General features: G+C 43.5%; 1 protein-coding gene across 1 annotated transcript; it reads left to right on the forward strand.

Moving 5' to 3' along the window:
* The first annotated feature begins 323 nt into the window (after window positions 1–323).
* Window positions 324–20,303, forward strand: LOC112876275 (probable alpha-mannosidase At5g66150). The gene is made up of 28 exons (XM_025940349.1): window positions 324–551; window positions 632–715; window positions 3,921–4,009; window positions 4,092–4,266; window positions 4,594–4,713; window positions 4,824–4,910; window positions 4,983–5,054; window positions 5,153–5,266; window positions 5,614–5,714; window positions 5,804–5,897; window positions 6,008–6,175; window positions 6,270–6,353; window positions 6,681–6,746; window positions 6,814–6,870; window positions 7,046–7,259; window positions 14,933–15,069; window positions 15,777–15,845; window positions 15,942–16,001; window positions 16,737–16,808; window positions 17,736–17,783; window positions 18,295–18,360; window positions 18,603–18,715; window positions 19,248–19,332; window positions 19,440–19,550; window positions 19,632–19,727; window positions 19,833–19,880; window positions 19,964–20,032; window positions 20,115–20,303. Exons 1-28 carry the CDS (start codon window positions 324–326, stop codon window positions 20,301–20,303), a joined length of 2,916 nt encoding a protein of 971 aa, XP_025796134.1.
* Window positions 20,304–21,860: the final 1,557 nt, after the last annotated feature.

Below are 21,860 nucleotides of genomic sequence, written 5' to 3' on the forward strand. Positions count from 1 at the left end.
GTACCTATTTTACTAAAAAATAGACTACAAGCATAAATTTTATTATTTAGACAGACTTTGATCCAATAATCCAATAGCTCCATTTCCCATGCGCTTGTCAAATATGCATATATATATATATATATATATATAGAGAGAGAGAGAGAGAGCGCTAATTTTGACGGAGCCACGGTGAGCGCCACGGCCAGCGGAAAACAAACGCCAACGCCCACACAGCCCCGGTACGGTGATCCGCGTTGTCAGATCGAGAAGACTGACCGATCTGGTCTGCATTACGATCATCGAGCCCGGACGCGGCCGGGTATTCGCCACAGGCATCGGCCATGGCGACGGCACTTCCGCTGCTGCTCGCGGTGATCGCGGCGGCCGCGACAGCAATGGGGGCATCGGCAGCGAGGGCGTTCTCCGTGGCGTCCAACTCGAGCGCGGGGGCGGAAACGACGGTGGCGGGCGGCAAGCTGCACGTGCACCTGGTGCCGCACTCGCACGACGACGTCGGCTGGCTCAAGACCGTGGACCAGTACTACCTCGGATCCAACAACAGCATCCAGGTAAGCCGGCCACTTCCGCGCATCGCTGTTCCGCGCCGTCCGTTCTCCGATCTGCTCACCTTCGGGAAAGTCGATGGCAGAGGGCGTGCGTGATAAACACGCTCGACTCCGTGGTGGACGCACTCGCCAAGGACCCCGCCCGCAAGTTCGTCGTCGTAGAGCAGGTACCCCTACCCCGTGTGATCACCTTCTTCTCTCTTGAGCCTTCTAATCGCTATCGATCCATTCCCCATGCTGCTGACAGGCATTGTCTTCGTTCACATCCTAGACTGAATGCGCAGTGCCCACAGGCAATGATTTTCCACTTTGGTTTATTATATTATTGCTACGCGAAAGAATAACTGAATTTGTGTCGTCGGATCGGAGCCTTTGTTCTAGCTTGTTCACGGGCTACTGTATATCATCACTGTAGAAAAAATGACCCACATGTGAACCACCTAGATATAAATTTGCAAAATGTAGTGTATCAAGTGCCTTTTACAATTACATGAATAAGTAAAGTACTCCGTAATGCAAGACGATGTCTTGAAGACTTGATCCGTCCATTCTTAGTGTCGCTTTCCTTACAGTAGTGTAGCCTATAGCTTTGCTAAAAGATAAATCATTTTAATAGTGTACAAATCTGTGGTCAAATAGTTAGTTCAAATGGAAATTTTGGGATGTAAATATAATAAACATTGTCTAAAACACTACAAGAAAATACCTTATTAGTATCGATTCTGCAACCAGTACCGAGTAATCATGACTAAAAGTTAGTAACACGTGCATAATCATCCGATACTAAAAGTAACTCTAGTACTGAGTGGTAACACCAACCAGTAAAGCAAAACATATTTGAATCCTGAGAAGAGCCTGCACATACGAGAAGTCATAAGGCACAAGTCGCACCATTTATCACAGGAAATATATGCGTGAGTGGTGCATAGGACTCAAATTTGGGAGCTCTTGCCTCGCACGTACACTATGTTACTTACCATCTCACCTATGCAACCGTTATGATTGGAAGCAAGGGAGATGCTTTTCTTTAGAATTCACCTGTGGACTATTTAGTAACAAGTGGTAACACCAACCGATACTAAAATCTATACATTATACATTAGTACACTTCCGTCCACCCCGAATATACAGGTAGGCATTGAAAACGATACTAATGCGCATTAGTACAGGGTTCGATGCTTACAGATAGGGATGGTAAAGGGTCTTAAATTTTAGCCTAGATAATCTAAGAGTCGGTCCTAAAAGGGTCGGACTCTAATCTTATACAATTTTGAGCTAAAATATATAAGTGCCAAGTTGGATTGTGAAGAGAGTACTAAGGTCATGATCCGTTACCACCCCTACTTACCGGTATATTTGGAGTCGATTGATGGCTTGTTTCTAGTAATGAAAGATGATACTATGATCACACATTCACATTTTAGGTCTTATTGAACACGTTTTAGATAGGAAAAAATCCAAATTACTCCTCTCAAGTATGACCAAACACCAAATAACCCCTTAACTATTTCTTGGTTCAGTTTGGCTCCTAAATTATGTTATTTGGTCTAACTTACATCCTAATACAATTTGATCTAGCCCGAAGATGCTACATGTTTAGTATCTTCTTGCTAGTTAAGTAAGGGTGAATCTACCTTATAAGCCTTTGACCTTCAACCGTAGCATCTTCAGGTTAACCCTTTTATATGAAACGATGATAAAAGTGTAAGTATGGTGTTATGTGTACATGGGTGTGCCCCTCGAAAGGACTCGATAGTGCGGTTTTGAGGATGAGCTATTACAACTGGTACCAGAACCCACCTCTCGCGGTTGCGCGTATAGATCAATGTACGGGTACATGGAGCATGATGCCTATGGTCTCAGTGGCACATGTGGCATGGCATATGGCACCGCACTAGATGTATGGTTGCGAACTCGCGGAGTTGGACTGACAAGAACGTCGGGTTTTTTGTGGGGTGTGTACGTGACCGCCAACCCAGTTTAGATATGGTCCAGTTGTAGCCTACGAGGCGCGCACATATTTAGTACCATCTTACTAGTTGAGCAAGGATAGAGCGAACTCCTCTAGCTATAGTACCTTCAGATTAATCTTTTTTTGCGCGAAGCGAGAACGGAAGTGTAAGTAAGGTATGCACGCGGACGTGATCAGAAAAACATAATTTATAGAGAATTTGCAGTTAAAATTGTAGGTTCCAAAAAGTTAAGGTTCGTTACAGTATTTTGGAGGAATCTCCGGTTCTGTCCCTCTCGAATTTTCTGAACTATTGATCTCAAAAGGAGGTGTTTTATTCTAATTAGAGGTAGTTTAGTCCTGCAATCCTCGGCACGATAGATCGGCTACACTTCTGCCCCTAAGACTATCTCCAACAATAACACTCAAAATACAAGATCCATTCCAGGTTTGCGCGTTACACGCAAATGATTCAATACCCATTTTTGTTTTCTCCAATAATAAACTAAAAGAGAACCCTTTTCTCTGCAAATGGATGTTTAGAGAAGAATATATTCAGATTTAGGTTGTGCTTCTCCTCGCAAGTAAAATGGATTTCCGTATTCTTGGAGACCGAAATAGTTCCGTCGGATATCTATTTTGGATTTGGCTGCCTCACGGGTCACCTGTTGAGACAGTCTAACCTCCGTTCTGCTGGCTGCCGGCGGCCTGCGCGTCGTTCCCTGTCGGCCAGCCACCGATTCCCGAACGCCCCTTCCCCCATCTCCATCAAAGCACACCACGGCAGTGTATTGGAAATCCTACACTAAGGCATCACAGCAGAGGGGCTCGTCGGCCAGGGATTCTGCGGCGGAGCTTGGCAGCCCAGGCGCCCTGCGACTAGTGCTTGCATGCACGGAGATGGATGGGCAAGAGGGAGCCGCAGAGCGAGATGGGCAGGTAGCGGTGATGCTGACAGAGGGAGTTGCTGCGGCAGGAGCAACAGGGCCGGGCCACGGCGGCGCCGACGTCGAGAGAGGTGCGGCGTCGTGAGGCTCCATAGTCAGCAATTCAGACCGATATCTTCTATGGATCAATTTGATGAACATATAGGTCTACCCGAGAGGTGATTAATGAAAAATACAAATATACCCTTTTCACTTAATTTTGTAATGAGTTCCTGCCCACAAACCCAGTCCTTTATAACAGGTACCTAGTTTCTTGTAAGAGGTTCCTTTTATTTTAGAACCATTAGATCTAGACTAATGAAGGGCTGCTATTTTTTCCATGCACCGTAAAATTCCTCTAAGTTAAAAAGTATATACTCCAAATTTCAGGTGTGGAAAAGAATACGCCAAAGTATATCGCTTAGATGTGTTACTTTTTGCAGGCAGTTGTTTATTCATATTAATCTCGGAGGCTGACTTTTCCTTTACTTTCAGGCTTTCTTCCAAAGGTGGTGGGCAGAGAAAAGCTCAAACATCCAAGCGATAGTCCGCAAGTTGATTGATTCAGGCCAGCTAGAGTTCATGTATGGGATGTGAATTTCCTTGTTCATTGATTTTTTGTTCAGATTTTTTTTCTAAAAGTTTTCTGTACATATCATGACTCAGAAATGGTGGATGGTGCATGCATGATGAAGCTGCAGTCCATTATATTGACATGATTGATCAAACCACGCTTGGTCACCGCATGATCAAGAAACAATTCAATAAGACTCCAAGGGCTGGCTGGCAAATTGATCCTTTTGGACATTCTGCGGTTCAAGCTTACTTGCTTGGAGCAGAGGTAATATGGACATCATATTTCCGATGATGCTGTGTAACCAAAATCAACAAAGCAGTGTACCATTATAATCTCCTAGATTTATTGAACTGCAACAATCATTAAGCACTTAGTTGTCATTTTCAGTCTGCTGGCATTGCAGGTACATGTACACTTAGGTGCCAGTCAAGTTACTTGACTGATTGTTGTGTTTGTATGGTGGATGCAAATAATAATCCTTAATATAATGGCTGTTCAGATTTTAAACAACAGACCTTTTTCTTGATAAATTATCATTTTTTTGTGGGAAGCATATGCATTTAACCTTTCTATACTTTATTGCATGTAAAGCTTGGCTTTGATTCTGTGCATTTTGCAAGAATTGATTACCAAGACAGGGAAAAGCGTAAAGCAGATAAGGCCTTAGAGGTCATATGGCGTGGCTCAAGAACTTTCGGCTCATCTTCACAGGTTCTTATATTATTCTTTTCCTACATATAGTTTCATATATCCTACTCGTTAGAATGAAGGCTTAAATGTTGACTTTGTGAAGGGAATTTGATTCTATGATTTAATATCAGATATTTGCAAATGTATTTCCTGTCAATTATAGTCCTCCAGATGGCTTTGGCTTCGAAATTTTGGATGAAAGTATCATGCCTGTCCAGGTACATGTACACAACCAGTTCCTTGCTCTTTGAACCTTACAACAGGTACATATCTTAATTTCAAATTTCTAGGATGACTTGATGCTGTCTGATTACAATGTCGAAGAACGAGTTAATGATTTTGTTGCTGCAGCCATAGCACAGGTAAACTTCAAACATTGTTGCCACAGGTCGTAGTGTTCACTAGAGCAATTTTAAATTACAATTCCAATTCAAACTTGAATCTAACTTCTGATAATCAGGCAAATGTTACTCGTACAAACGACATAATGTGGACCATGGGGGAAGATTTCAGTCATCAATATGCAGAATCTTGGTTCCGGAATATGGACAAACTTATCTATCATGTGAACAAGGTATTACTGATTTTGCACTTACAACAATTACTCATTTACATTTCTGCAAACAATACTAGATATATATTTGCATAGGATATAAGTTTTGTAAGGGACTTGTAGCTTATCTGAAATGAGGTCCCCACGGGGTATTCATGTGGGTCGTAGGTATTCATGTGGGTTGGTTCTGCTGATCACAATAGGCATTACGTGAATCTCACTCGTTTAATAAGATAACATACATGTTATGATGTTTAACATCTTCCTAAACACTCTAGTCATGTGTAAGCAGTTCAGTGATATGCTATTTTTTAATTGGTATGATGACAGTATTTTAAAACTTGAAGATAATGTCATGAATGCTGCAGGATGGCCGAGTGCACGCATTATATTCTACTCCATCCATCTACACAGATGCAAAATATGCATCAAACAAATCTTGGCCAGTAAAATATGATGATTATTTCCCGTGAGTCCTTAAATTTTGTAGAATATCATGAACATTTTATGCTAAAAAATAAACATGGTACGGTGTGCTTGTTCTACTGCAAATTGCAGCTATGCTGATGCAAAAAATACATACTGGACTGGGTATTATACAAGCCGTCCAACTTTCAAACGATATGTTCGAGTGCACAGTGGATATTACCTGGTATGATATTTGCACACACTCTACAACTACAAACATGAATCATGGTACGGTTCTGTATAAATTATACATAAAGTTCTAGAAAGAAATTGGAAAGCTGACATTTTCTTCAGGCTGCACGTCAGATAGAATTTTTAGTGGGTAGGAGTTCCTTAGGATTGTTCACTACCAGCTTGGAAGACGCGATAGGAATTTCCCAGCATCATGATGCTGTCTCAGGTACAGCAAAACAACACACGACGGATGACTACTCAAGGCGCCTTGCTCTCGGAGCATCTAAGGTTTCCCTTGCAGCAATGCTTTTGTTATAATATTCTTCGTTTTTACAATAGACATTATGACGTATTAGCAACCGTACCCTAATATTTTTTATAGGTCGAGAAAGGTGTGAACATTGCTCTGACCTGTCTAACAAGTTCCAATGGAACATGTCTGTCCTCAGTAGTAAAATTTAGTCAGGTAAGAAACTGTGCACTTAATTTTGTGGTGTAAGTTTTTTGAAACAGCTTTTGTCCTAATTTTGTGCTGTAAGTTGTTTGAAACATCTTTTGTGATGCTACTACTCTTATGTTTCACTTGTTCCATATTTTTCCCCATGGCTGGTGAATAAATTCATCTTACCAAAACAAGGAAAAGGGGACCAGCTCTTATTGTTTTGGCAATATTTGGATGTAGAAATATTACAATTTGATACTATATATTAACTTCATGTAGAATTTTAAATGGTCCTCATATGGTTCCTGAACAGATTACCTGACCAAATTATCTCTTATTGACAATTTTTAGTGCCCTCTTCTCAATATAAGCTACTGCCCTTCAACTGAGGAAAGAATTTCAGCAGTAAAGAGTTTAGTGAGTATAATCTCTTTAATTACTTCATATCAATTAAGACTTCAGATACTGATACAATCTTCTGCAGGTTGTAGTTGCCTACAACCCTCTTGGATGGGAACGTAGTGACTTCATAAGGGTCCCGGTAAGGCCTGTAGACGTCATTCAGCACTTTGTTTCAGTAATTTCTGACACTATACTTAAAAGAACATCAGGGATCAAGGGTAAAGGGTCACTACTATACCCTAAATATGTACTTACACTAGGACTCGTGTACCGCTTTTCCAGTTCTACTGTTACATTTTTTTTAATATTTTTAGGTGAATGATGAAAACCTTGTTGTAAAAAGCTCTGATGGAACTATTGTTGAGTCGCAACTAGTTGAGGTTGATAACGTGACAAGAAACTTAAGGAAATTTTATTTGAAGGCTTATCTTGAAATCACAGCAGACAACCCACCAAAGTATTGGCTAGTATTTCAAGCGCTTGTGCCACCAATGGGGTGGAATTCTTATTACATTTCAAGATCCCCAGGTACTTGTAAACCATCTTTATCCTAAATATTTAGATTGAACTCTGATATGATTGTATTTCTAATTCATTGGCCATTTCATGCTGGGGGCATAAGTAGCTAAGTACAAAAAAGCATTTATCATGGTTCATGGAGGTACCAAACTGCATAGGAGAATATCGTATCCTTACCTTTTTTATGATTTATAAAACAATAGAACATATATGTGTCATGTTTCAAAATTAGCTTATTTCTGACTTTTTAACGTCAATACTGAATATGCAAGAGAACTGTATTTTCGCAAGAGTAAAATGCACCACAGATACCTAAACTTGTCCAACTGTATCAGTTATGTCTAGAACACTCAAAATGTATTTTTGGGTTCTCAAACTGTTTAAAGAAGTCCATCCTAGATCCTAAACATGCCATGTGAGCTTAATGCCAACGTGGCACCATCGTGGTGCCACATATTTTGGGTTCTCAAACTATTTAAAGAAGTCCATCCTAAGTCCTAGACATGCAATGTGAGCTTCTAATGCCGACGTGGCACCACCGTGGCGCCACAAATGAACATATGCAAAAAAGCTCCTCCAAAGTCTGCATCTCCTCCATTCGCCCCTCCCTGCATCTCCTTATCCTTCCTCTGCCCTTCCTCAGCTTGCCGGCAATGGTGGCCTTGATGAGCAACCGCTGCATGTGCGACATGGCATGGAGCCCAAGCATCTTCAGCAGTGCTTGGTAATGGGCCTGCGGATGAGGCAACCTTCTTCCGTGGTGGCAGGGCAAGCGCAAGTTATCTAGGTCCTCTTTCACACCTTTGAAGCAGCATATGAAGGCGAGGAACACTTCCTTCCACGTGCCCACACCTACTGCACAGTGGGCCACTCACCCACACCTCGCACGAGTCGCTGCACAAGCTTGCGTGCTTGCCGCCGGACCAGCTCATCAACCAAATCCGCCAGCCACCGGCCTTCCCCGACCGATTGCTCCACCAAGCACCTTCCCCACTTGCTCCTCCACCGTCCGGCCCCTTTCCCCAATCATTTTGCTAGCTCTTCGACCGAGAATCAGTAAGCCACCGCCGACCGCCATTGGAGCCGTTCGAGCTCCCCTCACCTGCAACCGCTTACTCCAGTCCCTTTGTACCTGAATCAAGAGCACAGTGAGCTTCCCAGAACTCCCTCATCCCCATCGGCCCTTCCCCGCAAGCTTCCCCGTGCCACCGAAGTTGCACCGCCGCACGCCGGGCTGCCACGGCCATGGCCGCCACCTGCTGGCTATCGGCTGTCCCCGGCCGACATCTCCCTATGATAGCCCGTGCCTTGGTTGTGCCGCGCCTCGGGGACCTTGTTAGGCCAGTCCCCCTCACTGGAACCTTTCCGCCGGCGAGGCAGCCGGTGGCTAGGTAGCCGCCGATCAAGGCCGCCCACTCACATGCGAGAGGAGGCAGGTTCGGAGGGAGGAGAGGAGAGAGGACGCTGAGTGAAGATGATAGAAATTGGAGGGGGTGCATGTGTTCGCCAAAATGGCACCATGGTGGCATGTCACATTGGCATCAGAACCTCACATGGCGCGTTTGGGACCTGAGATGGAACCTTTACGCGGTTTGGGATCCAAAAATGCATTTTACAAGTTTAGAGGCCTCGTTGACATAATGGGACAACTTCAAGGACTCGTGATGCATTTTACTCTTTTGGCAATTTTGTGTCACTAATAGAAATAGTAGCTTCCATGATGTTTTTCCACGTGACATTTGAAACTTCATCATTTTAAAAATAAAAATCCCAGTTTCATCGTAGTTCATCGGTGGTAGCCTCAGCCCCTACGGAACTATAACGAAAGTAAAACGCGCGTCACAGAATAACATCTCATATCATCACAAAAACGGTGCGCCATCAACTCCTCGTACCTGTGCTAACCGTGACACGTCATAGAACTAGTGAGCCACATGTAGTGTTGGGACCCATAGGCCACATGTGATGACAGAGGGTCCAGCGTGTCTACGTGGCTGCCACGTGTAGCGACCTGGACCCGCTGGTCCACGTGCCAAGCTTGTGGGTCAACTATGTCAATGTGGGTCCATTGCAGAGGTGTGACCTGGGCGTCCACATGTATGAGTGCGGGCCCAGCAGGCTGACGTGCCTAACACGTGTAATTGTAGGTCCTGGTTGACTGGTCCAACATGTCTACCTGGCAGCCAGGTGTGCTGATCGGGACCCGAAGGTCCACATGTTAGGGTTGTGGGTCAAATATGTCAGCGCAGGATCCACTGGAGAAGTGGGGCTCGGCCGTCCACGTGTACGAGTACGGGCCTGCATGCCGACGTGGATAACACGTGTGACTGTAGGTCCCAATTGACTGGTCCAAAATATCTACCTGACAGCCATGTGTGCTGACTGGGATGCCGAAGGTCCACGTGTTAGTGTTGTGAGTCAAATATATCAACTCGGGGTCACTGGAGAAGTGGGACCCGGCCGTCCACGTGTACGAGTACGACCAGGGGGCCGACGTGGCTAACATGTGTAATTGTAGGTCCCAGGTCCAATATGTCTATCCGACGGCCACGTGTGCTAATCGGGATCCGAAGGTCCACGTGTCAGGGTTATGGGTCAAATATGTCAACGCGGGGTCCACTGGTCAAGTGGGACCCGGCTGTCCACGTGTACGAGTGAGGGCTAACAGGTCGTCGTGGCTAACATGTGTTAATGCGGGTCCCGTTGGGTGGGTCTACGTGGCCGCCATGTGTACATGTAGTGGGTACGGCAGGTAGTCATGCAACCACGTGTTGCTTGCCCTATCCAGCATGTCCACATCGTGGCCATGTGTCATGGTGGTGCCCGTAGATAATAAGGCCTGGGCCTGTTTCAAAATCAATCCCAAAATGAAATTGTTGTGGAGCCGGCCTAGGTTTGAGCGAGCCACCAGGATCCACTTGATCCGGCCAGGAAGAGAAAAAGGCCTGCTGTGAAAATAGGTGTGTCGAACGAGCCCTAAAAAAGGAGGAAAACTTTTGCTGCTGCATGGGATTGAACATGGGCCAAGGCTAGTTGCTATCCACCACTGCGCTAGTCAAGTGTTTCGCCTAGCTCCACACTCGCATTCTCTTTGAACAAATAAATGTTAGGCCTTCCCTGCGCGACGATTCCTGTTGCCGCGCACCATCATGATCGAGAAGACGGTTGCCATCCCCGAGATGCGCCGCCGCCTAAACTTTCTGGCGACAAAGAGGGGTCTTCAAGAACTCCTCGACATCATCGCCAGTTCCCATGCCAGTTCGCAGAGGGGATTTCAAGATCTTCTGCTCTTATCATCCTCGTTCCGCGACATTGTCAACGCCGGCACTCATGGCGGCGAGGCGGCACCAATCATCGATGGCAGATCTCCCATGCGAGGTGGACATTCAGATTGCAGGGCACCTCGCTACGACCTCGAAGCGGCCAATGGACGACCTCCGCAGCCTATGTGGCTGCCCTCCTCCTCTACTTGACCAATGGCGGCACCAGTGTCGACGACACTGCTAGGCAGTACATGAGACAAGCTGTGACAGAATCCGCAGCGGTGGCGGCGAGCAGCGGTGGCACAATGCTGACCAACAAGGGGTGTTTGCCGTGCAGCCCGAGGATCGCAAATACGATCTGGGATTTAAGGTGGTGCTGGCCCCTTGAACCTGGTGGCGCCGACACCGGTGCATGGCGAACTTCCGTGCGCAGGTGGGAATTGCGCCGTTCATCTAAAATGGCAAAACATCTATGCAGACAGTTTTGCAGCGAGCACTGCCGGATTTGCGGCGAAATTGAGCTGTTCTTGGAGACAATTTTAGAGTGAATTAATAGTGTAACTTTTGCTTTTCTGGTCCTAGTAGCCAATATTGCCAATGTAAATATATACATATATATATGTGATTATTAATGAAGATCTTATATTACCCTGAAAAAATAGAAACTCAACGTATTTAATTTGGATGTGCCTTTGTTTAATTTCCTGAACGACTACTCCAAAGGAACGGTGTCTTTGTAAATTCCCCTGGCGCCGTAACGGTTCCTGTTCCTGTGCATCTTCCCGAGACGGTTGCCATCCCCTCGAGACGCAGCGATGCCTGAACTTCTTGGCGACGACGCGGTCTTCAGCGGCAATTCCCAAGAGGGGTCATCTTCAAGAGATCCCTCCTCCACATCGTCGCCATTCCTACGCTAGTTCAAAGAGGGGATTTCAACATCAAACTCCTACTATCTCATCGTCCTCACCCCTCCCCAAAAGAGGGTTGTTTTTTCAAGAAATCCCCAACTGCACTGTAGCCCCTCTCGAGCTATAGTGATCCACCGCCTCCTCTCCAATCACCATACGTCGCGCGCTGCTTCGCCTATCCAACCCTCCGGCTCGCCGACATCCACACGCCACAGCTCCATCCACGCCGGCGCGCGAGCCCTCAGGTGGCCTCGTCTTGCGCTCCTCATTCGGCGATGTCATTGACGCCGGGACTCATGGTGGTGAGGCGGCGCCCGTTGTCACTAGCGGATCTCCCTACCGAGGTGGCCATTCAGATTGTGAGCCACCTTGCTGCGACCTTGGTGTGGCCAATGTTCGAACGCCGCGCGCTTCAGGCGACCTGCCGCTTCATGCGCCGCATGTGCCGCGACCCCGAAGTCGGCTGGCGCATTTCAATAGAGTGGTTGGCCAACGACATATGGTACGACCCCGATGGCTATCACACCCTCCTTCCTCGCCTAGCCCAAGTCAGCAATCCGGAGGCCTGCTTCGTCACTAGGATGCATGTCGTCTTTCCGTGGACCTGTGATCAGACCTCTACCAGTCCTCGATGAGAATCTCGAGCGCACCGCCACGGGCACCCACAAAGTGGCGGTCTATGTGGCCGTCGTCCTCCTGTACATGGCCAATGGTGGCGCCGGCATCGACGATACTGCTGGCAGTACATGAGATAGGCCGTGGCCATGGAATAGTCGGTGGCAGCGCTGGCGGGCGGTGGCGGCGCCGGCGGGAGGTGCCGGCACAATGTTGAGCAACAAGGAGTGTTACCAGTGTTGCTAGAGGCCCGTGGATGTGGTTTGGAGAGGGAGGTGGCGCTGGCCCCTGAAGCGCGTGGCGCTGGCACCAACGCGCGCTGATCTATCGTGCGCATGCGAGAATTGCGATGCCTTTGTTCATCTAGAATGGCCGAAATTTGGATGCAGACACGTGGCAAAACTAGGAAAGGACACGTGGGCAAATAGGAAACCGACACGTGGGTGAACCATGAAAGGATACATGGACAAATAGGAAACCAACACGTGGCAGAACCAAGAAAGGACACGTGGGCAAACAGAAAACCGACATGTGGGCGAACTAGGAAAGGACATGTGGGTAATCAGGAAACCGACACATGGACGAACCCAAAAAGGGCACGTGGATGAACAGGAAAATGACATGTGGACACACAGGAAAGAGGTGCATGGGCAAATTAGGAGAGGACACGTGGGCGAACAGGATAACGGCACGTGGACAAACCGGAAAACAACACGTGGCCATGTCGTGAAATGACACGTGGACTGATTACAAGATCACACGTGTCCAAACGAGCCGAGGACACGTGGGTGGACAAAATAATGACATGTGGCATAATGCTAGCATGCCATGTGGCCTTATGCTAGCTCACCACATCTCGGTCCCCTTTGCGACATGTGCCGCCCGACACGTCACTTGCCAGTGTGGACGAAGCCACGTGCCGTGCCAGCATATCCTGGCCATGTCACTCACCAGCATTGTCAGACCCGGTCACACGGGACTACCCACGTGGCACACTTCACCTAGGATACGGGATGGGACATGGCCCACGCCCTACATCTGTTGTAACTACTCGTAATGCAGTAGGATTACTCGTACAGTAGTTAGACTAGTTAGACACGGTAGGAAACTACCGGAGAAGTACTCGGGTAGGACTCCTGGGCTTGTACCCTACTTGGACTTCCATGTAAATCTGTCCCCCAGACTATATAAGGGCGGACAGGAACCCCATCGGGGACAATCATCATCAAAGGCAATCCAAATCACACAGGACGTAGGGTATTACGCTCTCAGCGGCCCGAACCTATCTAAAATCTTGCGTTCCTTTACACCTTCGTATTCCTAATCTCGGCGACACGCTACCTACAAACTCACCACCTCAGGGTATCACTCGATGGGCGTGGCGGTAAAACACCGACAACTGGTGCGCCAGGTAGGGGTGTTCATCGAGCATCCACCGGAGAATTCGATGGCATCTTTCAACTTCACCAGCGTCGTGCTCGACGAGGGCATGACTTTCATCTTTGGCTCTTGGATCTATGTCACCAATGGTTTGGGAGGTTTCAATAGCCACCTAGCCAACTTCAAGGAGCTGAAGGCTTCTTCATCAATTTCAAGCAGCGATCTAGATGACTTCACCGACAACCTCGATGACATGCTGCTTCCCGATCTGGCCTAGTAGATTGAAAAGATGTCCGTTTTCAACACGACTTCCACTCGTGACGCACCAGATCTATTCGGGTCGGATTCAAACCGATGTGAAAAGACCTCACGATCTAAATCCCTCTCCAACTTGGAGAAGGATTTGGATCTTCTGCTCAAGATCAAGGATGCGGGCGCCACCGCTTGCCGGGAGGCCTCCGTTTTTGAAATCTACTCGGATTCCGATGAAGAGTACTCCGCGTGCAGTACTATACCTTCAAGCCAGATACGAAAAGGACTAGGAGATGAGTGAGTCACCGCTTGTCGGGCGGCCCCCGCCCTTGAGAACTACTCGCAACCCGACAGCCACACCGAATCTTTTTTGGGTAGCTTTCTAGGTTTAACCATCACTTCAACATTGCAAAGACGTTTCATGTACTGGAAGGGCTTTGAGCCCTCCGAACTACTTGATTACGAGTCCCGTCTTGTGGCCTTCATGCAGGAACTACCCTTCCAAGAGGGTAGACCTCTTTCTCCTATCGCGGAAGAAGGAGAAAGTAGCACAGAGCTACTCAAGTACAGCCTTAGGGCTAACCACTCGCCGGATCGTCAAGTCTGCATGGCCTCCCTTCACAATGCGGAGGAAGACGAGCTGGGCACCTAGTACGACAACGAACAACTCGCGGACATCTCAGTTGACGAGCCCACAGCTGACGCTCCCCATGATGAAGACGAGGAGCACCGTCGGATCCGGCGGGCAAAGAACACCAAGCGTGCTCAACGCAGGCGCAACGCACAGAATCGCGCCCGCGAACCAAGGGATCTCAACAACTCTTTTGTAGCAGTCGCGGATCCCGAGTACCGTGGACCAGGACACGTGGATCTGGTATTTTTGTGACGTTTTAGTGACGCGTCACAGTGGATCTGGTATTTTTGTGACGTTTTAGTGACGCGTCACAGAATGAAAATGCTTCCGTGATGAAATTTTTTTTGTCACAGATAAAATCCGTTATGTGACATTTTTGGGAATTTCGTCACGGTAGAACTAACTTGACACGATTTCTTTGACGAAGGAAAATTCATCAAAATGACATATTTGGCCTTTACGGTGATGAAAAATGTTTGTCACTGAAGTAATTATTTCCACTAGTGAGTATCTTCTGCTTTAGCCATACAACTACTACATGATTAATGATAGTAATGTTCTTTGTCATTCAATCCAAAAATTATCAAATTAATTTGTGAGATTGTGATCAATTTCCTGCAATCTGTCTAGGATACAACAATAATGGGTATGTCTCAACCATGGTTTCTCCAAGTATTGATACGGTTGAAGTTGGACCCGGGCCTCTAAAGATGTTGTTTTCATCAGCATCAGGACAACTCAAGAGGATATTTAATTCTGTATCTGGAGTGAGTCTTAAGATAAATTTGTCATAGTTGAGTTGATAAAAATGTAGCAGTATTCCAAGTTACATCTGAGACAATTCGATATAAAACTGCCATTTTTCAATAGGGGTATCTAACATAAGATTGACAAACCAGTTTCCAACTTATGCGTGCCTATACTTGATCTATCATATTATATGCATGCTTATACTTGATATATGAAAATGTCACATTATTATCTGCAATGGATCTAACCTCTGAATTGGTTAGGCATTGGAACTAGTTGGCATATATAAAACATTTCTGTAAACTGTAATCTTGTATATACTATCTTTAGGGAAGCCTTAGCATATTTTTTGGATACTACTCATGATCTAATATTTTCTGCATAAGAAGTTAAGAACACATAACTTTATTACATGCAGGGATTCTGTATATAATTTTCCGTTTTGGTAATGTACCATGTCATTAATATTATGGTAAACAGAACCTTAGATCATGAAAAACTATATGTAGCTATTTATGTTTCTATGAAGAAAATATGTCTGCGTATTGTTTCTTCTGTGAATGATATGACTGCTTGCTCTAAGGGAATAATCATCAAGTAAAAATTCGTGTTATTTTTCTAGATACAGAACTCGTCTACAGTATCACAATTCCTTGGAGCCCTAACCTATCATACAAGTTAATTAGCACTAATTATATATCAAAATTTGGATAATTTGTTTCAGGTGGATTTACCACTTCAACAAAGCTTTCTTTGGTATATATCAAACGAAGGTGATACCGTGGATTCACAGGTTTTTCTAAGGAACTGAATCTTTTCTCAGTTAAAGAAAATCTGGCCACAGTATATATTTACAGTTATGATGTATATGCTTAATGTTTAATATTAGGCATCTGGAGCATATATATTTAGACCAAATGGTACTACACCAACCATTGTTTCATCATCGGTAATACCTCACAGCATATGATCTGTATTTATTATCCATATTCCATTGATATATCTCACCAATGACATTTTATTAAGTTGTATAAGATGACTAAAATTTCTATTAATAGTAACACCATTTATTGGTGCTTGTTGTATTTCCACACAGACAAGAGTTGTTAATAGTGCAGTATTTCTTTTGGTTGCATTTTAGCACCATGGACTTAAAAAGGATATAGTCTGGAATATCATAGTGTAATACCTCAAAACCTTTTGATCTGTTTCCTGAACAAGAATTCAATCAACTTGGTCTATCAACAAGTATAATCCTCAACATTATTTTTGTTTGAGCATGTTGAACCTTTTTCGTTATGTGAGGTGCAATTTTGTTCTATCAACTTCATAAAACTGAATCAGAATGATAATAATCAAAGTTTTTCAAACTTACATTTTGGTGATTTGTTTATCATGACTCCAATCTTTCATGTTTCATTGCATGGATTCTATAGGTCATATACAACACAGAACATAGGTTAACTTAAGACAATATTGTTATTATATTCAAATAAATAGATCCATCTAGACATCCTAACTTGGTCTTTGCTATCAAATAGCTCTTGTAAAATAAAGAGAGGAACACAGTTCTAATGTACCAATATTTTGTTTAAAAAGTAACTTAAGGTCACGCACTAGCTAGTTAGAACTTCATGTTCATCATCCTATTTCAGTGGATTGATCCCTTATAGTTTCATTTTAGGTGCCGCTGAAAGTTATCCGTGGACCTCTGGTTGATGAAGTGCATCAACAATTCAGCTCATGGATTTATCAGGTCAGATCTCTAAGCAATTTGGAACCCATCATTGTTAAATATATGATGTAGATTGCATGATTAGTGGATCCCTGTCACAACCAAAAATATTTAATTTTGGGATGTGAATAACTTTTAGAATGTGATTACCCATCGTTTAGGTTTCCTGGGAATTTTCTGGAATTTATTCTCATTTTTTTGGCACAAGCATACAAACATACAAACAAAAAAGCACAACCAAGAACAGTAAACCAATCAAAAGAAAAGTTTTAGAAGAGAGTACTAAAGAATAGAGCTCGTTACTACGGTCATGTGTGTCTATGGATCAACTGGCTTGTTTAATGAACATGATTAATTAAACCATGAAGTGACCACCCAAGATAACAATACAACCACAAGAACTAAATGGGTTCTAGTCTTGGCTAATTAATTAGATATCTCTAGTTTATTAGATTCTATAGTTTGTTAGTATCCTAATGTAAGAGCATTTCTTTTTGTTGATCCATCTTTTTGTTATCAACGCAGGAGCTAAATTCGGGTCTGTATGTTTAAGGCATAAATGAACATATATATTATTGTTTAAATTCTTGCCCCATTTGAAAAATGTGGTTTTTAAAATTTACTAATAATTTAAGGCATGTTTATTCTAGGAATCACACGATAATCTCATAGAAGTGTTGAATTTTCTTCATAAGGACTAAATTGTTGTACCCTATTGTTAGACACTTGGATGGTGCCAGATTTTATTGCAATTTACACTTCTTCATTTTAGGTTTCGTTACTAAATACGTTCCTCTGTTTTTGTTCGTTTTGCGTTACCTTAGTACTAGAAAAATTTCTTTTTTTCTAGCCTGCGTAGTTCCGACAAAGTTATACATCTGAATGAGTTAATCACCATTAGGTAACAGTTCACTACGGAAATAGTTGTTAATAATTTTCTTTATATAGGTTGCACGACTCTACAAGAACAAGGAGCACGCTGAAGTTGAATACACGGTCAGTTAAGTACTTTCAGCTTTGGAGAAAGATGTTTGAATAAGATTTACCTACTGGTTGGACAATATCAGTATGATATTATAGTGATGCTAGCATGTATCGGTGTTTCTATTACTCAAATGTGATCTAACAATTTTGTTCCTATTGAATACATAAGATTGGCCCAATCCCTATCGATGATGATGTAGGAAAGGAGGTGATCACTCGACTGACAGCAAACATGGTCACGAACAGTACATTTTATACTGATTCTAATGGAAGGGATTTTCTAAAAAGGGTAATAATAAATATAATTTGTCCGTTGGACATCAGCTGTACTTGTTTCAAATCAGACAGTTGTACGGTACTTATTAGGTAGATCATTGTGGAACCTTCTCACTATTTAATGTTTTTCATTATTACTCCACTGAAAAGTTTTTGATGTGAAAACCTTCTGAATTTAGAAACTATAGTTTTAAATTATTCTCAACTCCCTTTTTCCATGGATATTCATATAGAATTTCATTTACAGGTGAGAAACCACAGGGAAGATTGGAACCTTGAAATGACTGAACCGGTTGCAGGAAATTACTATCCGGTATTCACATTTTCAGACTGAACCGTTTTCAGCTTTTTAGAACCCATAATAGAATATGAGTCACAAAAAATTATCTGTATGAGACATCCCCCCGGGCCGCGTAGAAGTATTGGTGTATATTTTTCATGCAACGATGTATCCTGGGTGAGATGATACATAAATACTTTCAATATATATAGGATTCAATTTTCTACAACTAGACACCGTTAGTCTTGCAGATATCTAACACCCCAACTTTTCAGGTCAATCTAGGAGCGTATGTAGCAGATGGAAAATATGAGGTGTCTGTACTTGTGGACCGTGCTGTTGGAGCATCAAGTATTCGCGATGGTGAGCTAGAGATTATGCTACACAGGTACTATCTGATGAAGTCACTTGAGCAAATTGTAGGTTCCTGCTACTGTAGAAGACAAAATAGTTCCAAGATCTCTTGTGCTCGATAGTTTGTATAGGATCAGCCTTGGTCTTAAGCAGGGCCCCAAAAAATTCTAGAGCACAATGTATGGTATACTTTCTGAGAGGGGGGGGCGGGGGCGGGGGGCGGGGGGCGGGGCGGGGCGGGCATGGATCTCGGAGTCAGCTCATGGATTTCTTTTCTTTTGAACCATTCTGACCAAAATGTTTAGGATCCGGAGCCAAGTCTTTATGACAAAGTTTTAGAACACACTGGATATGTTTTCTGTATCTTAATATGATGCTTGCTGTATATTTGTAGACAAAGACTAGCTTAGGTTTACAATGGGGACTCCTGGAAAGCTTACAATCCTTTCTATCGAACAAACCAAACCCTAGGAATTCTAATAGTCTTTTTTAGAACATAACTATGTTACATCTCCCTTGCGCACACTGGAACCCTCTGTAATAACCATGTACTTTGTCATTATCAGGCGAACAGTAAGAGATGATGGCAAAGGTGTGGAGGAGCCACTAGGTGAAGTTGTTTGTCTGGATGGAAGCTGCAAGGGGCTCACGGTATACATTTAGTTGACAATATTGAAGTTGCCTCTGTATTCTCCATCAGCATGCAGCTATTTATTTGAAAATAGCTCTTGTAATTCCGCACAAAATAAAAATGACAGGCCAGGGGAACATACTATGTCAAAGTTGACAAGCTAGGTCATGGACCTCACTGGCGAAGAACATATGGCCAGCAAGTATATTCACCCTATCTTCTGGCTTTTTCTCATGAGGTATAATTGCTTACTCTCTGAACCTGTCTGTATAATGCTTCTATGCTGTTCCACAATTAACTAATAATTTTGTTCTTACAGGATGAGACAAATTGGAAATCCTATAATGTTGCCAGAGCAAGCATGATGGATGCGAATTACAGTCTTCCTGATAATGTTGCAATTATAACCTTGCAGGTATTATAATGCTCTCTCCATCCACCCTTAACTCATAAAGAAGTATTGGTACACACCATATTAGCAATCTGAATTCATCAATGAAACTCATCTATACATTTTCAGAATCTAGATGATGGTACGACATTACTTCGCTTGGCCCATCTTTTTCAGGTATATTAATAGTTTATTCAATAGTTTTTTGGTCAGCTTGGCAGCGGACCCATGATGCTGATCAACCTTTGCTGGATCTGCAGGCAGCAGAGGACCCTCGATTTTCAGTTATAGCAAAAGTTGAACTAAGAAAGGTGTTCGGAAAGAGAAATGTAAGTAAAATTTATTTGCTCTGCAGTTTTGGTTTTCAGATCTAAGACCATTAAGTTATGACTCTATGTGGAAATTATGCAGATCAAGGAGTTGACCGAGACTAACCTTTCTGCAAATCAAAAGAAGTCAGACATGAAGAAGCTCAACTGGAAGGTAGTTGGGGACACGGATAGTGGTCTCACCCCATTGAAGGGTGGCCCAGTTGACAGTCAAGCTCTTGTAGTTGAGTTGGGACCCATGGAAATACGCACTTTCTTGCTGAAGTTCTGAATTACAGACTTGCAGTTGCATACTTTATATAGAGAGAACAAGAATACATAGAAGCAATTTGCTACATTTTTTCTGACCCGTATCAAATCCCGTTCATCATCTGTGGGGTCTGGGACTCAATTTCGTCCGTCAACTTCTTGTTGGCCAATCGAGTCCTTATCTTTCCATTTCTGGTCCATGTCTGTCACGTCACCCTTCGATGCAAATGTTATATCCAATGCTCTAGTCTTCTATCATGCTGGGTTAGCCTTGATAGTACTTTCATGGTTATCACAAATTCTAATTTCAGACAACCACTCATATTCAAAATCAGGAAAGTTGCATGCTTCAGATTATATGTTCCTCCCTCCATTCTAAAAAGTAAGTAATTCTGGGATTTAAAATTTATTCCGGAAAACAAGTCATTCTACACTGTTTATAAAGTGCATGTGCATGCAAAAATCAAATAGTGCTAAATATGGGTAATAAAATAGAGGTAAACATGATATTTTACCTCCTTGTTCATCTGTTATAGAATTCCTAGAATGACTTGTATATTGGGATAGAGGAAGTATGTTACAATTTTAAACGAGTCAGTCCTCGAGTTATACGAAGCAGGCACAACCCAATGACATCTTCTCCGCATGTAACATATATAGAGCCCTAAGCCTTTTCTCATAGATAAACTTGGCATTTACCTTTGTCTTAAATACATACCTTTATATTGCATTTCTCTACTTTGTCATTGGCTCTAAAGTACATGTCAAAGTAAATCGGACTATTAAAAAGTCTCCATATGTTGTCAAATTATGGAAATCTGCGCTTCCGGCACCACCATCATTATCATCATCATATATGCATGACATCTCCGTATTCATTCACTTGAGTCATAGGGCTTTGGTCATTCCATCGGTACTGGATCCCCAACCAGAGGGTACTGAGCAACATTTTTAGTACCTGGTCACTCACCGGTTACTAAAGCGACCTTTTAGTAAACGTTGGTGGTACTAAATGGCAAGACACATAAAAGATTCTAAAAAAATATTTCAAACCTTGGAAAAGGCCCGCATGCCTTGTGCATGCGTTGGTGGTATTCAAACCCAGTACCTCCTACCTCACACATATCTTTTTACCATCTCATTTAATTAAATAAAACTTAATTGGGTCATCCAGCAGCAAAATACATACCTTTTAAAAAATCAGAATGGTAACCGTCGAATCCACTAAGATAACAGTGATGATAACATGAAATCCATGGAGTCCTTGTTCATCTAGCATGTCAGTTACCCTCCAATCACACAAAAAAAAATTTCGTTTCTAAGTCCGTAAGTTTCAATACTTTAGCTTGCTATTTGGCTATACCTGCACTACTATAGAACAACATATTCCAAACGCGCTATCACTACCAATTTGATAAAACCCAACGGTGATAGCGGACTATCACCAACGGACCATATTAGAAACCGACGGTGATGACCACACGCCCTACGTACTTCAATTCTTTTCCTCTCGGTACTTCTCTCCCTCCTCCTCTACCTCTCATTATTTTCTTCTCTCCCATCCTTATTTCCTTCCTGT

Source organism: Panicum hallii, chromosome 9, assembly GCF_002211085.1.
Source record: "Panicum hallii strain FIL2 chromosome 9, PHallii_v3.1, whole genome shotgun sequence".
Lineage (NCBI taxonomy): Eukaryota > Viridiplantae > Streptophyta > Magnoliopsida > Poales > Poaceae > Panicum > Panicum hallii.